This window comes from Perognathus longimembris, chromosome 11 (assembly GCF_023159225.1).
Source record: "Perognathus longimembris pacificus isolate PPM17 chromosome 11, ASM2315922v1, whole genome shotgun sequence".
Taxonomy (NCBI): domain Eukaryota; kingdom Metazoa; phylum Chordata; class Mammalia; order Rodentia; family Heteromyidae; genus Perognathus; species Perognathus longimembris.
Window position 1 is genome coordinate 40,508,300 of NC_063171.1, and position 15,963 is coordinate 40,524,262.

At 46.1% G+C, this 15,963-nt stretch overlaps 2 protein-coding genes across 3 annotated transcripts; both read right to left on the reverse strand.

The window, feature by feature from the left end:
• Positions 1–332: 332 nt before the first annotated feature.
• On the reverse strand, positions 333–7,927 carry Flad1 (flavin adenine dinucleotide synthetase 1). 2 transcript variants are annotated; one of them, XM_048357936.1, is made up of 8 exons: positions 7,911–7,927; positions 7,203–7,427; positions 4,117–4,861; positions 2,937–3,084; positions 2,360–2,458; positions 2,097–2,286; positions 653–726; positions 333–539 (listed from the first exon to the last, which is right to left on the reverse strand). In XM_048357936.1, the coding sequence occupies exons 2-8, from the start codon at positions 7,281–7,283 to the stop codon at positions 404–406; spliced, it is 1,473 nt and encodes a 490-aa protein (XP_048213893.1). In that variant the 5' UTR covers positions 7,284–7,427; positions 7,911–7,927; the 3' UTR covers positions 333–403. The 2 variants fall into 2 exon arrangements, with proteins under 2 accessions (XP_048213893.1, XP_048213892.1); XM_048357935.1 differs by lacking the exon at positions 7,911–7,927 and adding an exon at positions 7,869–7,904.
• Positions 7,928–11,593: 3,666 nt separating this feature from the next.
• Positions 11,594–15,838, reverse strand: Cks1b (CDC28 protein kinase regulatory subunit 1B). The gene is made up of 3 exons (XM_048357937.1): positions 15,679–15,838; positions 12,714–12,841; positions 11,594–12,113 (listed from the first exon to the last, which is right to left on the reverse strand). Exons 1-3 carry the CDS (start codon positions 15,735–15,737, stop codon positions 12,061–12,063), a joined length of 240 nt encoding a protein of 79 aa, XP_048213894.1. The 5' UTR covers positions 15,738–15,838; the 3' UTR covers positions 11,594–12,060.
• Positions 15,839–15,963: the final 125 nt, after the last annotated feature.

Below are 15,963 nucleotides of genomic sequence, written 5' to 3' on the forward strand. Positions count from 1 at the left end.
GGGGGGGGGGGGGGGCTGTCCTTGGGCTTCTGTGCTCAAGGCTAGTATTCTACTTGAGCTACAGTTCCACTTCTGGCCTTTTCATGCCTAATGGGACATAAGTCTCTTGAACTTTCCTGCTGTGGTTGGCTTTGAACCTCCATCCTCAGATCTCAGTTTCCTGAGTTAGGATTACAAGTTAGGATTACCTAGTTTATGAGCTTTTTAGCTAGTTCTGCCTCACCCTTAGACTCATCAGGGTAAGCATGGCCAGCTAAGCTGGCAGCCTCTGGTTCACGTTAAGACTCCTTAGTCCCCTGGAGCAGGAAAGCACAGCTATAGCCAACAGGCACAGTGAGAGACATGGTTTATTGGCAGGTTACACTGCAGGCCAGCCCCTCTTTCCTCCCTCCCACGTGCGAGATCATGTGCGGGAGTTCCGCTCCTCATCTTCGTTTTCTAGTAGGTATGCTGGGCGGTAGATGGGGTGTCCTCCTGGGCTCAGGCACTTCAGGGCTGGGTTCTGCACTGTGTTCTCCTGACTCCCCAGAGATGTGTACCTGGAGTGGGAAAATATAAGGCCAAGGCATGGCGACTGGGTTCTTGTGGTGGCTCTCCCTATCCTATCACCCTCATATCCTCCCTGCATCCACTCCTTCCCGCATTGCTTTACCCTCGGTCATACAGGATACAATATGGGACAAACAGCTGACGCAGAAAGTCCCAGATGTTTCTGTAGGTCCAGTCCTGGGAAAACAGAATCATAAAATAGTTGCCTTCTCCCATACCTATCCCCTGCCACCCTGGCCCATCCCAAGCTCTTCTGCTCTGTTGGCCTCAGAGGGAGTATGACCATTTGGCTCTCTGGTATATCTTGCTTTGTGCAGACTAAGCAGTGAAAGAGAAGAGGCCTTCAGCCTCTGCTCCGCCCATTCCCAAGCTACCGTCCCCTGGGGTGTAAGTTCCAGGACAGGGAGAGGATCATGAGTCTCAGCCAGCACTGTCAGATAGAACTTTCCACAGTGACAGAAATGTTCTAGATCTGTGCTGTCCTATGTGGTGGTCATTTGATGTGTGGCTGATACAAGTGAAGAGCCAAATATCAAACTGTACTTAACTTTAAAAAAAACTGATATGTGGGGGGCTGGGAATATGGCCTAGTGGCAAGAGTGTTTGCCTCCTATACATGAAGCCATGGGTTCGATTCCTTAGCACCACATGTATAGAAAATGGCCAGAAGTGGCGCTGTGGCTCAAGTGGCAGAGTGCTAGCCTTGAGCCAAAAAGAAGCCAGGGACAGTGCTCAGGCCCTGAGTCCAAAGCCCAGGACTAGAAAAAAAAAATAATAATTGAGATGTGTTTTTACATCATCCTTTGAAAATATGTAATTTAGGTCTTTTGGTAACTTGTGTTTCATTTCAGTATGAATAAATAGCTAATGCCTATCTTATTGGACAACACAGGTCCAGGTCATGTTTTGCCCAAAGCACAATGTCTGCCACTAAATTAATGCTCAATAAGTATTAGTCAAAAAGAATGAATGAGGGGGCTGGGAATATGGCCTAGTGGTAAAGTGCTTGCCTCATACACATGAAGCCCTGGGTTTGATTCCTCATATATAGAAAAAGCTGGAAGTGGCGTTGTGACTCAAGTGGTAGAGTGCTAACCTTGAGCAAAAAGAAGCCAGGGATAGTGCTCAGGCCCCGAGTTCAAGCCCCAGGGCTGGCAACAAAAACAAAACCAAACAAGAATGAATGAGGGTTGTGAATGTGGCTTAGTGGTAGAGTGCTTGCCTAACATGCACGAAGTCCTGGGTTTGATTCCTCAGTACCACATAAACAGAAAAAGCCGGAAGTGGCACTGTGGCTCAAATGGTTGCCTTGAGCAAAAAGAAGCCAGGGACAGTGCTCAGGCCCTGATTTTTTTGCCAGCCCCAGGACTGGCCAAAAAAAAAAAAAAAAAGAAGAAGAAAAGAATGAATGAACAAATAGCACTGCCTTCCTTGGAAGATGGAGCCCCTTTGTCCAAGTTTCAAAGTCTAGCCTTCTGCCAGGGAGCCAGGGTACAGTGACTGGTAAGGCACAGGAGACCAAAGACAGTAAACCCTTGCCCCATTACCAGCAGTGGGTTGATGCGCATGAATGAAGGCCAGCTGGGGTCAGTGGGACTGAAAGAACTTAGGCCGCAGGAGTAGGGGTCAGTCCGACGGGTTCCCATCAGAACAGCCTGGAGCTGAGGATGACGCACTTGCAGTTCAACCAGGGCCTTCTTCATGTCACCTTCAGCCTCTAACACCTGAAGATTATACCTTAGAAAGGAGAGGTGAAAGGTCAGAGTCCTGCCAAGCCCCTCTTGGAGCCCAAACTTCCAGGCCCCTATACCTCTTGATGGTGTCTTGTAGAAATTGTTCCAGCTCAGGGAAAGAGGAAATGCTGCGGATATACAGGATCTGGAGGGGTTTTGGAACATCAGGAAATTTCCTAGGGAGAGGGAAAAACCCTTAGGCTTGCCAACACAAACAGGAAAATAGCTCTCCAGAGAACTCACTGTTCTTTAGTGTCTGGGATGGACCCTTTCCCATTCTTGTTTCATCTTTTTCACTCGGAAAACTATATCCTCTGAGAAGCCTACTATTATAGCTCTCAAACCTGAGCTCCCAATGTCTGGTATGAGATTCCTTTCTTTCCTAGGCTCAGGCAATCTTGCTGCCTCAACCTTCTGAGTGACTGGACAGACTGACTTCCAACAGACAGATTTCCCTATGGTCAGGAGTGGGAACCTGCACACCCAGAGCCAGACACTTGTTTGTTACATGCTTAGTAAATATGTTGGGAGAATAGAACTGAGAGTTACATGGTGACCCCACCTCTGCCCCGCCCCTACTTTCTGGAATGGGGAGCTAGAGGACTGGACAGCATAGGTACCTCTGAGGCTGTGCGTCCCATGGGGCAGGCTCACCTCTTTACAGCAGCGTGGACAAGGTGCAGAAGGGCGGTGCAGTCCTTGCCCCCATTGAAGCCCACGCAGAGTTGGGTGAGGCAGTACTGAGCCAGGGCTGTCTCAATGGTCTCTAGGGCACTTGATACCTTTTTTCCCAGAGAAGACCCTGCCGTGCAGGCAGGGAAGAGGGCATCAGACATGGCTGTCAAAGAAGCCATGTTACCCTTGCTTAAAATACTTTAATATCTTCCTAGTATTTCTAGGATGTAGTCCAAAATCTTTCATGCTGTCCACAGGGCTCCATACTTCACCTAACCCTGGCCTCCAGTGTTTTTCCTCTGGGGCAAGAGCTAAGGATTGGGAATGTAGGATACTGCTGATTCCTTCTAGGCCTTCTTTCTCATTTCCTGGTCCAACCAGCAATCAACCCCTCCCGTACCTGAACTTATCTCAGGATCTGGGCCCTGTCCCTTAGCTTTTTTTCTCTCAAGGCTGGCACTCTACCACTTGAGCCACAGCTCTATTTCTAATCTTTTGCTGGTTAATTGGAGCTAAGCATCTTATACATTCCTGTCCAGGCTGGCTTCAAGCCATGATCCTCAAACCTCAGCTTCCTGAGTAGCTAGGATTATAGGCATGAGCCACTGGCACCCAGCTATCACTCAGGGATTTTTTTTTTTTTTTTTGTGCCAGTCCTGGGGCTTGGACTCAAGGCCTGAGCACTGCCCCTGGCTTCTTTTTGCTCAAGGCTGGTACTCTACTTCTGGAGCCACAGTAGCACTTCCAGTAGCATTTTTTCTGTTTATGTGGTGCTGAGGGATCGAACCCAGGGCTTCGTATGCTAGGCAAGCACTCTACTGCTAAGCCACATCCCCAGCCCTCAGTTTTTGTTAGCTGGGCAGTAAGCCTTCTCTACATGACAGCTGATCTCCCTGTTGTAGTCTTTTTCATAGTGGCAATTCATGTATGATCACCTACTTAATGTCTACCCTTCATTGGTTCATAAGAGCAAGTCCCATTGAGCTAGATCCCCAACAACTAGCACAGTGCTATGAAAGTTGATAGTGTTCATTAAAAGAATGACAGTCACTATCTTTTCCCCTTTCCTGGACTAGTGGGAAGTCCCTCACAGGCCACTGAATGCGACTAGAGTGGCACCAATGGATTGGTACAGGCTTCTTTTTCAGGAGATTCCTACCTGATTCAGCGAGTTTGTACACAGCCACACTGGCCTGTTCCACTGCATTGGGCATGTAGGGGACCAGTGATCCCTGGGGCAGACGGGCTGTCAGGTAGGCCAAACACTCCTCCAAAGGTTCTTCTTCCTCAGAGTCTAGAGTTAGTTTCACCTGGTAATAGTTGCTGCCCCAGTCAGGGTAGGAACCCAGGCAAAGCCTACGCCCAAAGTGGGCCTGGGCCTCAGCTAGGATGGGGGCAATGGAGGACTCAGCAGCAGCCACATACAGCTCTTTTGAGTGGAACTGCATAGCTGTGTTTCGGAAGAGATCCTTTAGCCCCTCTAGTACCCGTTGCAACAGCGTCGGAATGCCTGGGAAAAGGTAGACGTTCCGGACAGAGACCAGTGGGAATCTGAAGGGATGACCAGTTTGAGGATCTGTACCATAATGCAGGCGGGCAGAGGAAGGCACCAGAGACAACTTCTCCCAGCCCTCCCCTCCTAGGGCTTTGATGGCTGCTTGCAGCTCTGGATGTGGCTTGAGCTCCTCCCCAAAGGCCTGTGCCACTGCCTCAAAGGTGACATCGTCATGCGTGGGGCCAATGCCCCCTGCAGTGAGGACATGGGTGAAGCGACTGGAGAAAGAGGCGATCTCGGCTGCAATGGTGGCTATCTCATCAGGTACAACAGAGACTCGGCAAACCTTGACTCCCAGGGATCGCAGTGTCCGGCACAGAAAATAGGTGTTGGTGTCTTGAGTGTGTCCCTGAGAGTTGAGGGAAGATGAGACTGTCAGTGTGGTGGGTGGGGATGAGAAAGGGAAAGAAGGGGATTAGCTGGTTGAGTCTGATGAGGGGTTACTCCTGGGCAGGTAACACTTCAGGCTGCAGAGGAGGCAGCACTGGGCATTAAAGCTGTAGGGAAATCTATTTGAATACAATCAGGGATGAAATGATCCACTGCAGGTCTCCTTGGCTGCACTTTGAACCTGACCTCTCCTATATTTACAGATTCAGTTAGCAAGTGTGTGTAGACAACTTGTCTATCTCCTCATATACTCTGGCTCCAAGTGTTCACTGGGAAGCCTAGGTTGAATATATTCCCCGGCTGTTGTCACTTTTCTTTTTTTGTGCCAGTATTGGGGCTTGAGCTCAGGGAGTTAGGCTCTTGCTTAGCATTTTCACTCAGCATTGGCACTCTACCATTTGAGCCACGCCTCCCCTTCTGGGTTTTGCTGGTTAACTGGACATAAGTGTCCCTCAGATTTGTCTGCTTGGACTGACTTCAAACTAGGATCCTCAAATTTCAGCCTCCTGAGTAGCTAACAGTACAGATGTGAGCCACCAGTATCCAGTCTGTTGTCACTTTAGTCAATGACAGCCAGACACTGTCTGCAGTCAGTCAGGCCCTTCCTTCATCATGTCAAGTCTACTTCTGAAATGTTTCCCTATCTTCTCTCCTCTGTTCCCACTGTAACCAAGCAGGTCTTTAGCACCTTTCACCTGGACAATGGTGACAGCCTACTGGCCAGCCTCCCAGCCCTCCTGCCACTATGCTTTTCTGTGAGTCTTCTGAGTAATCTTTTTAATGCGTCACTGTGATTGCATCACTCTTGGATTCAAAAGCCATTTGTTGTTTCCAATTGTATTTGGAATAAAGTTCAAATTCCTTTTCTAGCATTTGAAGCTATCTGTAGTATGTACCCTCCTATTTTTCTCATGCCTTATCACTTTACTTTTCTGTACAGTTTGTGTAGAATATGTGTTCTTGCTGGGCACTGATGGCTTATTCCTGTGATCCTAGTTCCTCAGGAGGCTGAGATCTGAGGATCATGGTTCAAAGCCAGCCCGAGCAGTAAAGTCCATGAGACTCTTATCTCTAATTAACCACCAAAAAGCCAGAAGTGGAGCTGTGGCTCAAGTGGTAAAGCATTAGCCTTGAGCATTAAAGTTCAGGGGCAAGCCCCAGGACTGGTACAAAATAAAATAAAACTAAATGAACAAAGAATACGTGTTCTGAAGTAAGGGAAAAACAGGTTGGAATTCTTTCTCTACTATGTCCGGGGTACATTTCTCAACCACTCAAAGCCTCTGTTTCGTAATCTATTAAGATACATAATAAAAGCACCAACTTCATGGAATTGTTGTAAGGATTCACAAAATCATACATGTGATGTAATAAAAGCACATTGCTAGGCTCCAGTAAACACTCAAAAATAAGTTCAATAGTATTTTTACAAACCTGAGCCAGGTGCCAGTGGCTCAGGCCTATCTACAATCTTAGTTACTGAGGTGGTTGACCTGAGAATCAAGGTTCAAAGCCACTCTGGGCAGACAAATCCTCCAGGCCCTAATCAATTAACAGCAAAAGGCAAGAAATGGTGGTGTAGCTAAGGTGAACTCAAGACCCACAGTTCATACACATGTCACCACCACCACCAGCAGAACACTGATGCCTGCAATGGCATCTAGTAACACCTCCGAAAGAGACAAGGGATTCTTCCCATTTAGTATCTTTCTTCTAGGGCTGGGGGTGTTTGAAGAGGTAAGAACATCTGCTTTGTATTAAAAAAAAAAAAAAAAGCAGTGGCACAATGGTAGAGTGCTTGCCTAGCATGCATGAAGCCCTGGGGTTCGATCCCTCAGTATCACATAAACAGAAAAGGCAGGAAGTGGTGCTGTGGCTCAAATGATAGAGCACTAGACTTGAGCAAAAGACGCTCAGGGACAGTGTCCAGGCCCTGAGGTCAAGCTTCCTTCTAGCTCATTTATCCACTTTGTAAGTGCCATGGATCATTCCCCAAAGGTTGGATATCATTCTTAAACACATGCACCTGTACTCCTTCACTTGCTTAGCTTCCTTGTCATTGTTGTGTAGCTCTTCTGCCAAAGCCATATTGCTTGACAAATTATAAGGAATTTGCTACAAGTCTACTAACAGACTCATCGAAAGAACTAGTCATTTTTCTCCAGTATAATGCATTCACTCTAGGATACTACTATGGCAGGCGAGGGGGTTCCCACCCTGGTTCACCTCCCTCAACAGGATGGAGCAAGCCCTTAACCAAAGGAGATTGCCATGCCCTCCCTCTTCTGTCCCAGACACACCTTGAGGATCTCATCTCCAACAATGATGATGCCCGCCGTCACATTGCGCCCTAGGGGAAGTTCAGAGGCCCTAGATGCCATGGTCCTGCCTTCTCTGCACCTATGCAATGCCCTGCAGTAGACACGCAGACCCCCAAATAGGGGCCGCAAGCACAGAGGGGCCGCCAGGTCTACAAGGCACAGGGAGCCACATAGGCTGGAAACAGGCTCCGGGGTCGAGGAAACCTGGAGGAGCCAGAAAGGACAATGGAGGGCAACAGTGCACGTTCCCTCCTTAGAGGAAGATTCAGTATTCTCGAATCACATCCACACTCCTTTATTCCCGCATCTTTCATAAACGTGTCCTAAACCCCAACTCATGCTCCCAGCTCTAGACCCTAGCCTCAAAACGACCTAGTCTCCCGATAACTTATGGCTTTCAATGTCTTCTGTGTGCCGAATCGTCCTCAAGCGTGTTCTCTATCTCGGGTACCTGCCCCTTTAAATGCCCCTTCTCTTCGGGGCACCTGTCCCTTTAAATGTCTGCCTTAACTTGGGACTTAGCCCCTTTAAATACGTCCCTACCTCCACCACTGACCAGCACCCAATCGCTTTCGGCACCCTTTCGGTTCCGGAATCCCCTCTTCCCACCTATCTTCAGACTACCGACCTTTTCCAGGATCTCACCTGCCTATTTTGCCCCTTCACCGTGTCTTTCTCTAACCTTACCTCATGTCCTGGGACAGCTTCCGTACTCAAAGTCCCGCCCTACATCGCCTCATTTCCATTGGTCAACTTGGGTGTCGCTCACATTCTTCCCCATGGCTCTATTGGTGTAGAAGACGGTCGCTCACGGGCTTTATTCCCGCGGGCAGGAGCAAGGCTGCGTTGTTAGTGGCAACACCACACGTTCACTCGGGCCCGGAAGTGTGGGGGCGGGACCTTAGCCATGGAGGGCGGGACCTGGAAGGTCTGGGGCGCCAAACCGGCTGGATGGGTTTGGAATGGTTCTAGAAACCTTGGGATGTGCCTTTCTGGTCCTGAAAGTAAATGGAGGTTTTAGTTTACTCTCCGTTTGTTTTCAAGTCTTGCGTGCGTATCTTTTTTTCCCCCCTATGCTAGCGGGGCAGGAGCTGGTAGTTTATTTTATTGAGAACTGCTAACTTCTTGCTCAACTTTGGTCCAGTAAGGAGACAGCGACTAGGGAGTGCCTTGTGTCCACTTTGGATTCTCACACCATCCCATCAACCTGCCTTATTTCCATTTCAGTTGGGTTTGGTCTAAAAGTGCCTTTTCTCCTTTGGTTGTACCGGAGAGAAAAGTGCTTCCCCTTACCCCCACCCCCCTTGTGCTAGTACTGAGGCTTGAATTCAGGGTCTCACACTCTTGCTTAGGTTTCTGCTCAGGGCTGGGGCTCTTACCACTTGATCTATGCCTCCACTTCCTGGCATTTTGCTGGTTAATTAGCGTTAAGAGCCTCTCAGATTTCTGCCTGAGCTAGCTAGTTAAGGTCATCAGAGCCAGTCGCTGGTGGCTCAGGCCTGTAATCCTAGCTACTCAGGAGGCTGAGATCTGAGGATCACAGTTTGAAGCCAGCCTGGGCAGGAAAGTAGTGGGACTCCTATCTCCAATAAAGTACTCAAAAAGCTGGAAGTGTCACCAAAAAAAAAAAAAAAAAAGAGGCTAGGAATGTGGCTTAGTGGTAGAGTGCTTGCCTTGTATGCAAGAAGCCCTGGATTCGATTCCTCAGTACCACATACACAGGAAAAAACAAAAGCTGGAAGTGGCTAAAGTGGTAGAGTGTTAGCCTTGAGCAAAAGCTCAATGATAGTTCCTAGGCCCTGAGTTCAAGCCCTAGGACTGGAAAAAAAAAAAAAAAAGCTTAGATTTCATCCTCCTAAGAAGGTAGGATTATGAGTATGCCTGGCCAGGAAATAAATAAAAATAAATTGCTCAATTGGTAGAGTCCTATCCTTGAGCAAAAGAAGCTCAGGGACAGAGCCTAGGCCCTGAGGTCAAGCCCCAGGACTGGCAAAAACAAATAAATAGAAATAAGAGCTGAGGGCCAGCACATTGGCCCTGTGACTGAAAAAACAACAGAAACGAAACCTGTGGTGATGGGAGGGAAAACAGGAAGGGAAAGGGTGACATTGTCCACCTTTTCTATATATGTGGTGCTGAGGAATCAAACCCAGGGCTTCATGTATAGGAGGCAAGCACTCTACCACTAAGCCACATTCCCAGCTCAGAAATGTACTTTTTGTTTTGTTTTCTTTTGCTAGTCCTAGGGTTTGAACTCAGGGCCTGAGCACTGTCCCTGGCTTCTTTTTGCTCAAGGCTAGCACTCCACCACTTGAGCCACAGAGCCACTTCCGGCTTTTTCTATTTATGTGGTGCTGAGGACTCAAACCCAGGATTTCATGCGTACAAGGTAAGTACTCTACCTCTAGGCCATATTTCCAGCCCAGAAATGTACTTTTTATCCAGTCATATGTAACTGTGATCCCTCTGCATATCACCTTTTTTTTTTTTTTTTTTGCCAGTCCTGGGCCTTGGACTCAGGGCTTGAGCACCGTCCCTGGCTTCTTTTTGCTCAAGGCTAGCACTCTGCCACCTGAGCCACAGCGCCCCTTCCGGCCGTTTTCCATATATGTGGTGCTGGGGAATCCAACTGAGAGCTTCATGTGTAGGAGGCAAGCACTCTTGCCACTAGGCCATATTCCCAGCCCTGCATATCACCTTTTAATAGCAATAAAAAATTAAAAACTTAAAAAAATAAAATCAGCTAAATGAAACAAAAAAACCCAAAAATATCTATTTGCCTAATGACTTAAGCTTCATATTGGAATACTGGTTTTTGTTGTTGGTCTGGGGGCTTGAACTCTAGCACTCTACTGCTTTGAGCCACAACTCTACTTTCAGTTTCCTGGCTATTAATTGGAGGTAAGAGCCTCATGGACTTTCCTGCCCAGATCTCAGCCTCTCGAGTAGCTAGGATAATAGTCATGAGCCACTGGCAGCCAGCTGGAATATCTTTATTGTGACAAAGGTGGTATCACCCCCTTCCAAAATATCAACTCCGTTCCAATCCTTTACTACTGAGTTCTCAAGCTTAGACATACATGTAAATGACTTGGAGAGTTTTGGAGTGGAGTACCCCATAATTTGAATTTCTGAGTTTCCAGGTGCTATTGATGCTTTTTGGTCCAAAGATGATAGCCAAACAACTGTTATAGGGATAGAATATGAGGGGTGTTGAGATTAACCTAATTATTCTTACAGCATGAACCTAATTTTTTTTTGTTTTGTTTACTTAGGGCCTGAACTCTTGCTTGGCGTTTCCACTCAAAGTTGGCACTTTACCAGCCACACCTTCACTTTCTGCTTTTTGCTGGTTTGGAGATAAGAGTCTTGTTGATTTGTCTGCTCCAACATCCTCTGATCTCAGCCAGGTTAAGAGCAGCTCCAATAGCATGAGCCACAGGTGCCTGGACCTAGAACACAAGGATCGATGTGATAGTCCTTTCTGAAAACTTTTCTGGTGGTCCTCAGGTTTGGTCAGGCACTGTACCACGGAGCTCCACTTCCAGACCTGTTTTGTGCTGGTTGTTCTTGAGATAAGGTCTCACTTCCACTCAGTACGTGTCTATTTTAGGCTTCCCATGATTGCTGTGAAGATAGGCATGCACCACTGTCCAGCCACTTCCCTCCACTGAGATGGAGTCTCAGATATTTCTGTCCTGCTGGTTTCAAACTGGTATCTTCTCATTCTCAGCCTCCCAAGCAGCTAGGATTAGTTGTGAGCTCTAGGTGCCCAGCACTTGGTGAAATGGTATGATTTATACTTGTTTTCTTTTAAGCTTAATGCTGGAACTGCTTGTTTTACAAGTTCCACACTCAGTCCACTCCAGACCAGTTTATTCAGACTCTACAAACAGCTCAGATGGGCATCAGAATTTGTAACTCAAATGCGCAGCCAAATTTGCTAACTACTGAAAACTTCCCCCAGTTAATTGGCATAGTGAACACCTGACAGGCGTGTTGGAGTCCTGGGCAGGCACTGAGCAAAGGAGCAGCCTCTAGTTGACAGCTCCTCCCCTTAACTTCTGTTTCCCCTTCAAATACTGAAAACTACATTGACTATAGGGAACAGTTCATTTGTTTTGGCAAGATGAGACTGCTCCATTGTAACCTTCTGCCTCATGCTAGTAGTTAAAGTGGAAAACATTTTAGTGAAGGTCTGACAGCCAAATCTGCTTCAAGTAAATTACAAACTAGTTACTGGACTGTTTAAACCTCATTTGGAAAGAGTTGAATTTTCATTATCAAATTGAAGGGTATATAATTAGAACCATGATGCTAAATATGATGGTAAGCCTGAGAATAAGAAAAACACCCTTACGATCGCAGAATTAGATTATAAAAACTTCCTCTTTAATCAAGTCTTGAAACAGAACAGGTTTCTTGAATAAAATGGAAAGTTTCCAGTACATTGAGAGATAAATCCACGAGTCACCATACATACAGTACCCAGTAGGAAACAAAACAAAACAAAATAGGTTTACCCAATCCCTGGTACAGCCATGGTCTGGTTCTTAAGATACTTCCTCCCTTTGCCAAGTACTCTGTGGATACAGAGCACACCATGACTTCTGAGACCCCACTCAGCTGAGCTTGTAGCCCACAAAGCACTCCTCTGGCAAGGCTGTGGTGGTGGCTCTACTCAAGAAGCAAAGCAGTTTTCAGCACATTCAAACAGTGTATCAAACATCCTTTAAATATCAAAGTGAGAAATAAGAATGCAACATAATCATGCTATGAGAAAGATGTTAGGAAGGACAGCTGTGTAAAGCTTGAGGTTGAAAATGGTTCTCCAGCTTCATTTCTTTGGCTTGTTGGGTAGTGGCCTCCGGAACAGCAAGATGTGAGGTTCTGAAAGAGCAAGTAAATTCTAAGAAGCAAGCTCACATCATTTTATTTAAAAATGTAATGTATTCCACCACCACCACCGCCCAGCTATCACCCATTCAGATCTTCATAACTAAATTAAGATGTAACCATATGGCCTTAGAAGCCGACCCAGAAGTCTGGCCTGTCTGCCAACTACAGAATTGTTAATATCAATTCTTTTTCTATGTTTGTACAGCCTTGGGGTGTCCTTTATTAGTTTTGCCTGGCAGCTGGGTGTCTGGTATCTTATCAAGAAATATAATTTCCTCTGCTTATATGGAATACATCCAAGAACTTGCTTTCTGATGGGGAACAAAGCAGAGGCCACACCAGAGTATATGTGGCTTTCAAGTGGGCCTTCTGACTGAATTAGGATTAAAGGCTCAATAACTAGTTGTCTATGATCTTCCTAGTTATTTTATTCTTATTTTTTTTGGCCATTCTAGTTTGTTTAGCTAGCTAGTGGGGAAAAGGACCCAATAAACCATTCCCTATATTCCTATTGCTTTGGGTTATGCAATCTGATTCCTTTAGTTCCTGGGTATAACAGTCCTACATGGTGCCTTTAGCCATTGCACTGACCTGGTTCATGGATCATATAATGTACCCATCCTTGACTCTGTTGAACACCAAGATTCCTCCATTCAGATTCAGACATCAAATGGGTTTTAGGGACAAGTTTGGCTATGTCCTTGGGTAACATGACATGCCTGCAACAGAAACAAGGAGAGGTGAGGAATGTGTGTAAGACTGGGTAGTCTGTTAGGCAAATACTTGTATACAAAGACAAACAAGGAAAGAAAAGACAAACTGGTTTCTGATGTCAGAAAGTACACACAATCTTACTGTGGGATAGAAACAGCTTGAGGGGCTTGGGATATGGCTTAGTGGTAGAGTGCTTGCCTAGCATGCACAAAGCCCTGGGTTTGATTCCTCAGCAGCACATAAACAGAAAAAGCCAGACGTTTTGCTGTGGCTCAAGTGGCAGAGTGCTAGCCTTGAGCAAAAAGAAGCCAAGGACAGTGCTCAGGCCCTGAGTCCAAGCCCCAGGACTGGCAAAAAAAAAAAAAAAAAAAGACCTAATCATATAAATTCTTACAAAATTAGTGAATGATTCAAATAGAAGCTAACACCTAAAACCCAGATACTGTTGCCATGTATCTTCTGGTTGATTACCCACAATACAATAGAAGCCCCAAAGAGCACATAGAGAAAACAGGTAGAAGTGGATTTCAAATAGATTGGTAAGGGCTGGGAATATGGCCTAGTGGCAAGAGTGCTTGACTTGTATACATGAAGCCCTGGGTTCGATTTCCCAGTACCACATATATAGAAAATGGCCAGAAGTGGCGCTGTGGCTCAAGTGGCAGAGTGCTAGCCTTGAGCAAAGAGAAGCCAGGGACAGTGTTCAGGCCCTGAGTCCAAAGCCTAGGACTGGCAAAAAAAAAAAATCAAATAGATTGGTAAGGAACAAGTTATTTTGTAGAAAAGCCTTTTTCGAGTGCTGTTTCAGTCATAATAAGGGATACTATGTAAATGTCGATTGTGATCTAATCTTCCTAACACAGAAGGGATGTGTCATGAGACTTGGGAAATCCTATGCTTTCTAATCAAAGGCTAATGGCAAAGACATTACTACTCTGACTTGAACAAGACTACCCCAGATAGACTTTATCATACTCAGAGAAAATGTACTAAATGTCCCCTCTGTGCTATTGACAAGAGGCTTTTTTCCCCCTGCAGAGATAATTCTGTTCTAAATGTATGAAAATAGTTTACAGTCTCTAACAAGCCCCCTGGCACCAAATTTGGCTTCATTACAAAACCCAAAAAGCCTCTCTTAAACCAAAATGTCATTGCTAAGAGTTAAATGGGGTATTAAAACTAGTGATTTCTCATGAGCTATACAATTATTTTATAAGCATACAGTTTTTAAAAACTTTCTTAGATTTACTCCTTTTTTGTTACATTACACTTATCTTAAATTTCCCCTTTTACTACTTTTAGGAACATGGCACTTGTGTGTGTAAAGTAGATAAGCACATAGTCGTTGTCCGTTTCCCCCCTCCCCGCCCCCCAGTCCTGGGGCTTGAACTCAGGGTCTGAGCACTGTCCCTGGCTTCTTTTTGCTTAAGGCCAGCAGTCTACCACTTGACCACAACGCCACTTCTAGCCTTTTCTGTTTATGTGGTGCTAAGGAATTGAACCCAGGGCTTCATACATGCTAGGCAAGCACTCTACCACTAAGCCACATTCCCAGCCCAAGCATATAGTTTTAATTGGTAGTACCAATGTAGAGGAAAACAGCTGAAGACAAGAAAGTTAATTAGGTTCAAGGAAGGTAAAAGTTATCTATTTGTCAACACACACCAAGTTTTCCAAAGTGCCTAAAACCATTAACTAGGCTGAGTGAAGAAACACAATTCTCCAACTGAAAAAACAAACAAACTAGAAGTTTCCTCAACTATTACAATTAATATAGATTTCTGTAACGCCAATGTTTGCAGAACCCTCAGCGTTCTCTTATTTGCCAACGTAGAATTATTATGGACCTAGAACTTATCAAATCCATGGAATGAGTGAGTCTAATCAAGGTACACGGTGCCCATATATGTCTATGTCAAAATAACCCCTTCTTTGAACAACTAGTTGGTGCTAATATGAAAATATGGGGAAAAAGAAATAAAACCAAGGGAAAAAATTTTTAAAAAGAATTTATGAAAACCAAACCCGGCATCCAGTACGAGGATTTTCTTCACAATCCTTGGGAGATGGACAGCCAGTAATTTCCAAACCATTTCTGTATCATCTCAGGCAACCTTCCCTATTATACCCCGTCCCCACCCCCCAAGTCGCTGTGCACTCCCATCACACTCGGTCCATAGGTTTAGTAAACAGCCTGTGCCCTCACATTCTTCCTGGAGCCTACCAGTTACCTTTCACATATTTTTAGTTAAAAAAAAAACAACAAACCTTTTGCCTTCTTCAGGTAGGCTCTAAAGGACTACTGTCATTTTCCTGAAGGAAATTTTATTTCATTTTACTTATTTCTCTTTTTTTCTGCCGGTCGTGGGGTTTGAACTCTGGGCCTGGGCGGTTTCCCTTAAGTATCTTTCTCCTTTTTTGAGTAGTTTATTGGAGATAAAGAGTCTCACGGACTTTTCTGACCAGGCTGGCTTCGAACCGCGATCCTCAGATCTCAGTCTCCAGAGTAGCTAGGATGACCGGGGTGAGACACCGGCGCCCGGCTTCTGAAGGGAAACTTAAAAGTTGTGGGAATAATCCAGAAGCCACCAAGGTGAAGGTGTTCAAGCAGGGTACTATTAAAGGGCTCACTCCTTATCCTGTTTCATTGTTTATGCCACCTCCCACCATTCACTCTCGCAGGCGAATTCGGCTTTCAACCAATCGCACTCCCATCCAGTTAACCCCCTGCGCATGCGCGAAGCGTACGCGCCTGCCCCCCCCCCCCCCGGTCCCAGTCACTCTCCGTGCCCTTAAGAGTCAAGGCTGTCGACCTCGCTACGGGCCCCCCGCCGGAACTAACCGGTATTCGAACTCCTCGTCGTCGTATTTATCCGAATAGTAAATTTGTTTATGCGACATGACGGCTCCGCCAGCGAATTTCCAGCCGCGAGCTCCCGAGCTCCAAACAACTCCCGGCAGCACGCGCTCCCACCCTCTTTGGCCTCGCTTTCAAACACACCGCCCGCACTTCCTATTGGTGCTTTTGGCTTCAGGCGGGACAACTCCAACTCGAAGTCTCTGATTGGTTTAGATTTGCTTCTCCTCGAGTTCTTATTGGCGTGCAGTCCTGACGTTTCTTAAGAAT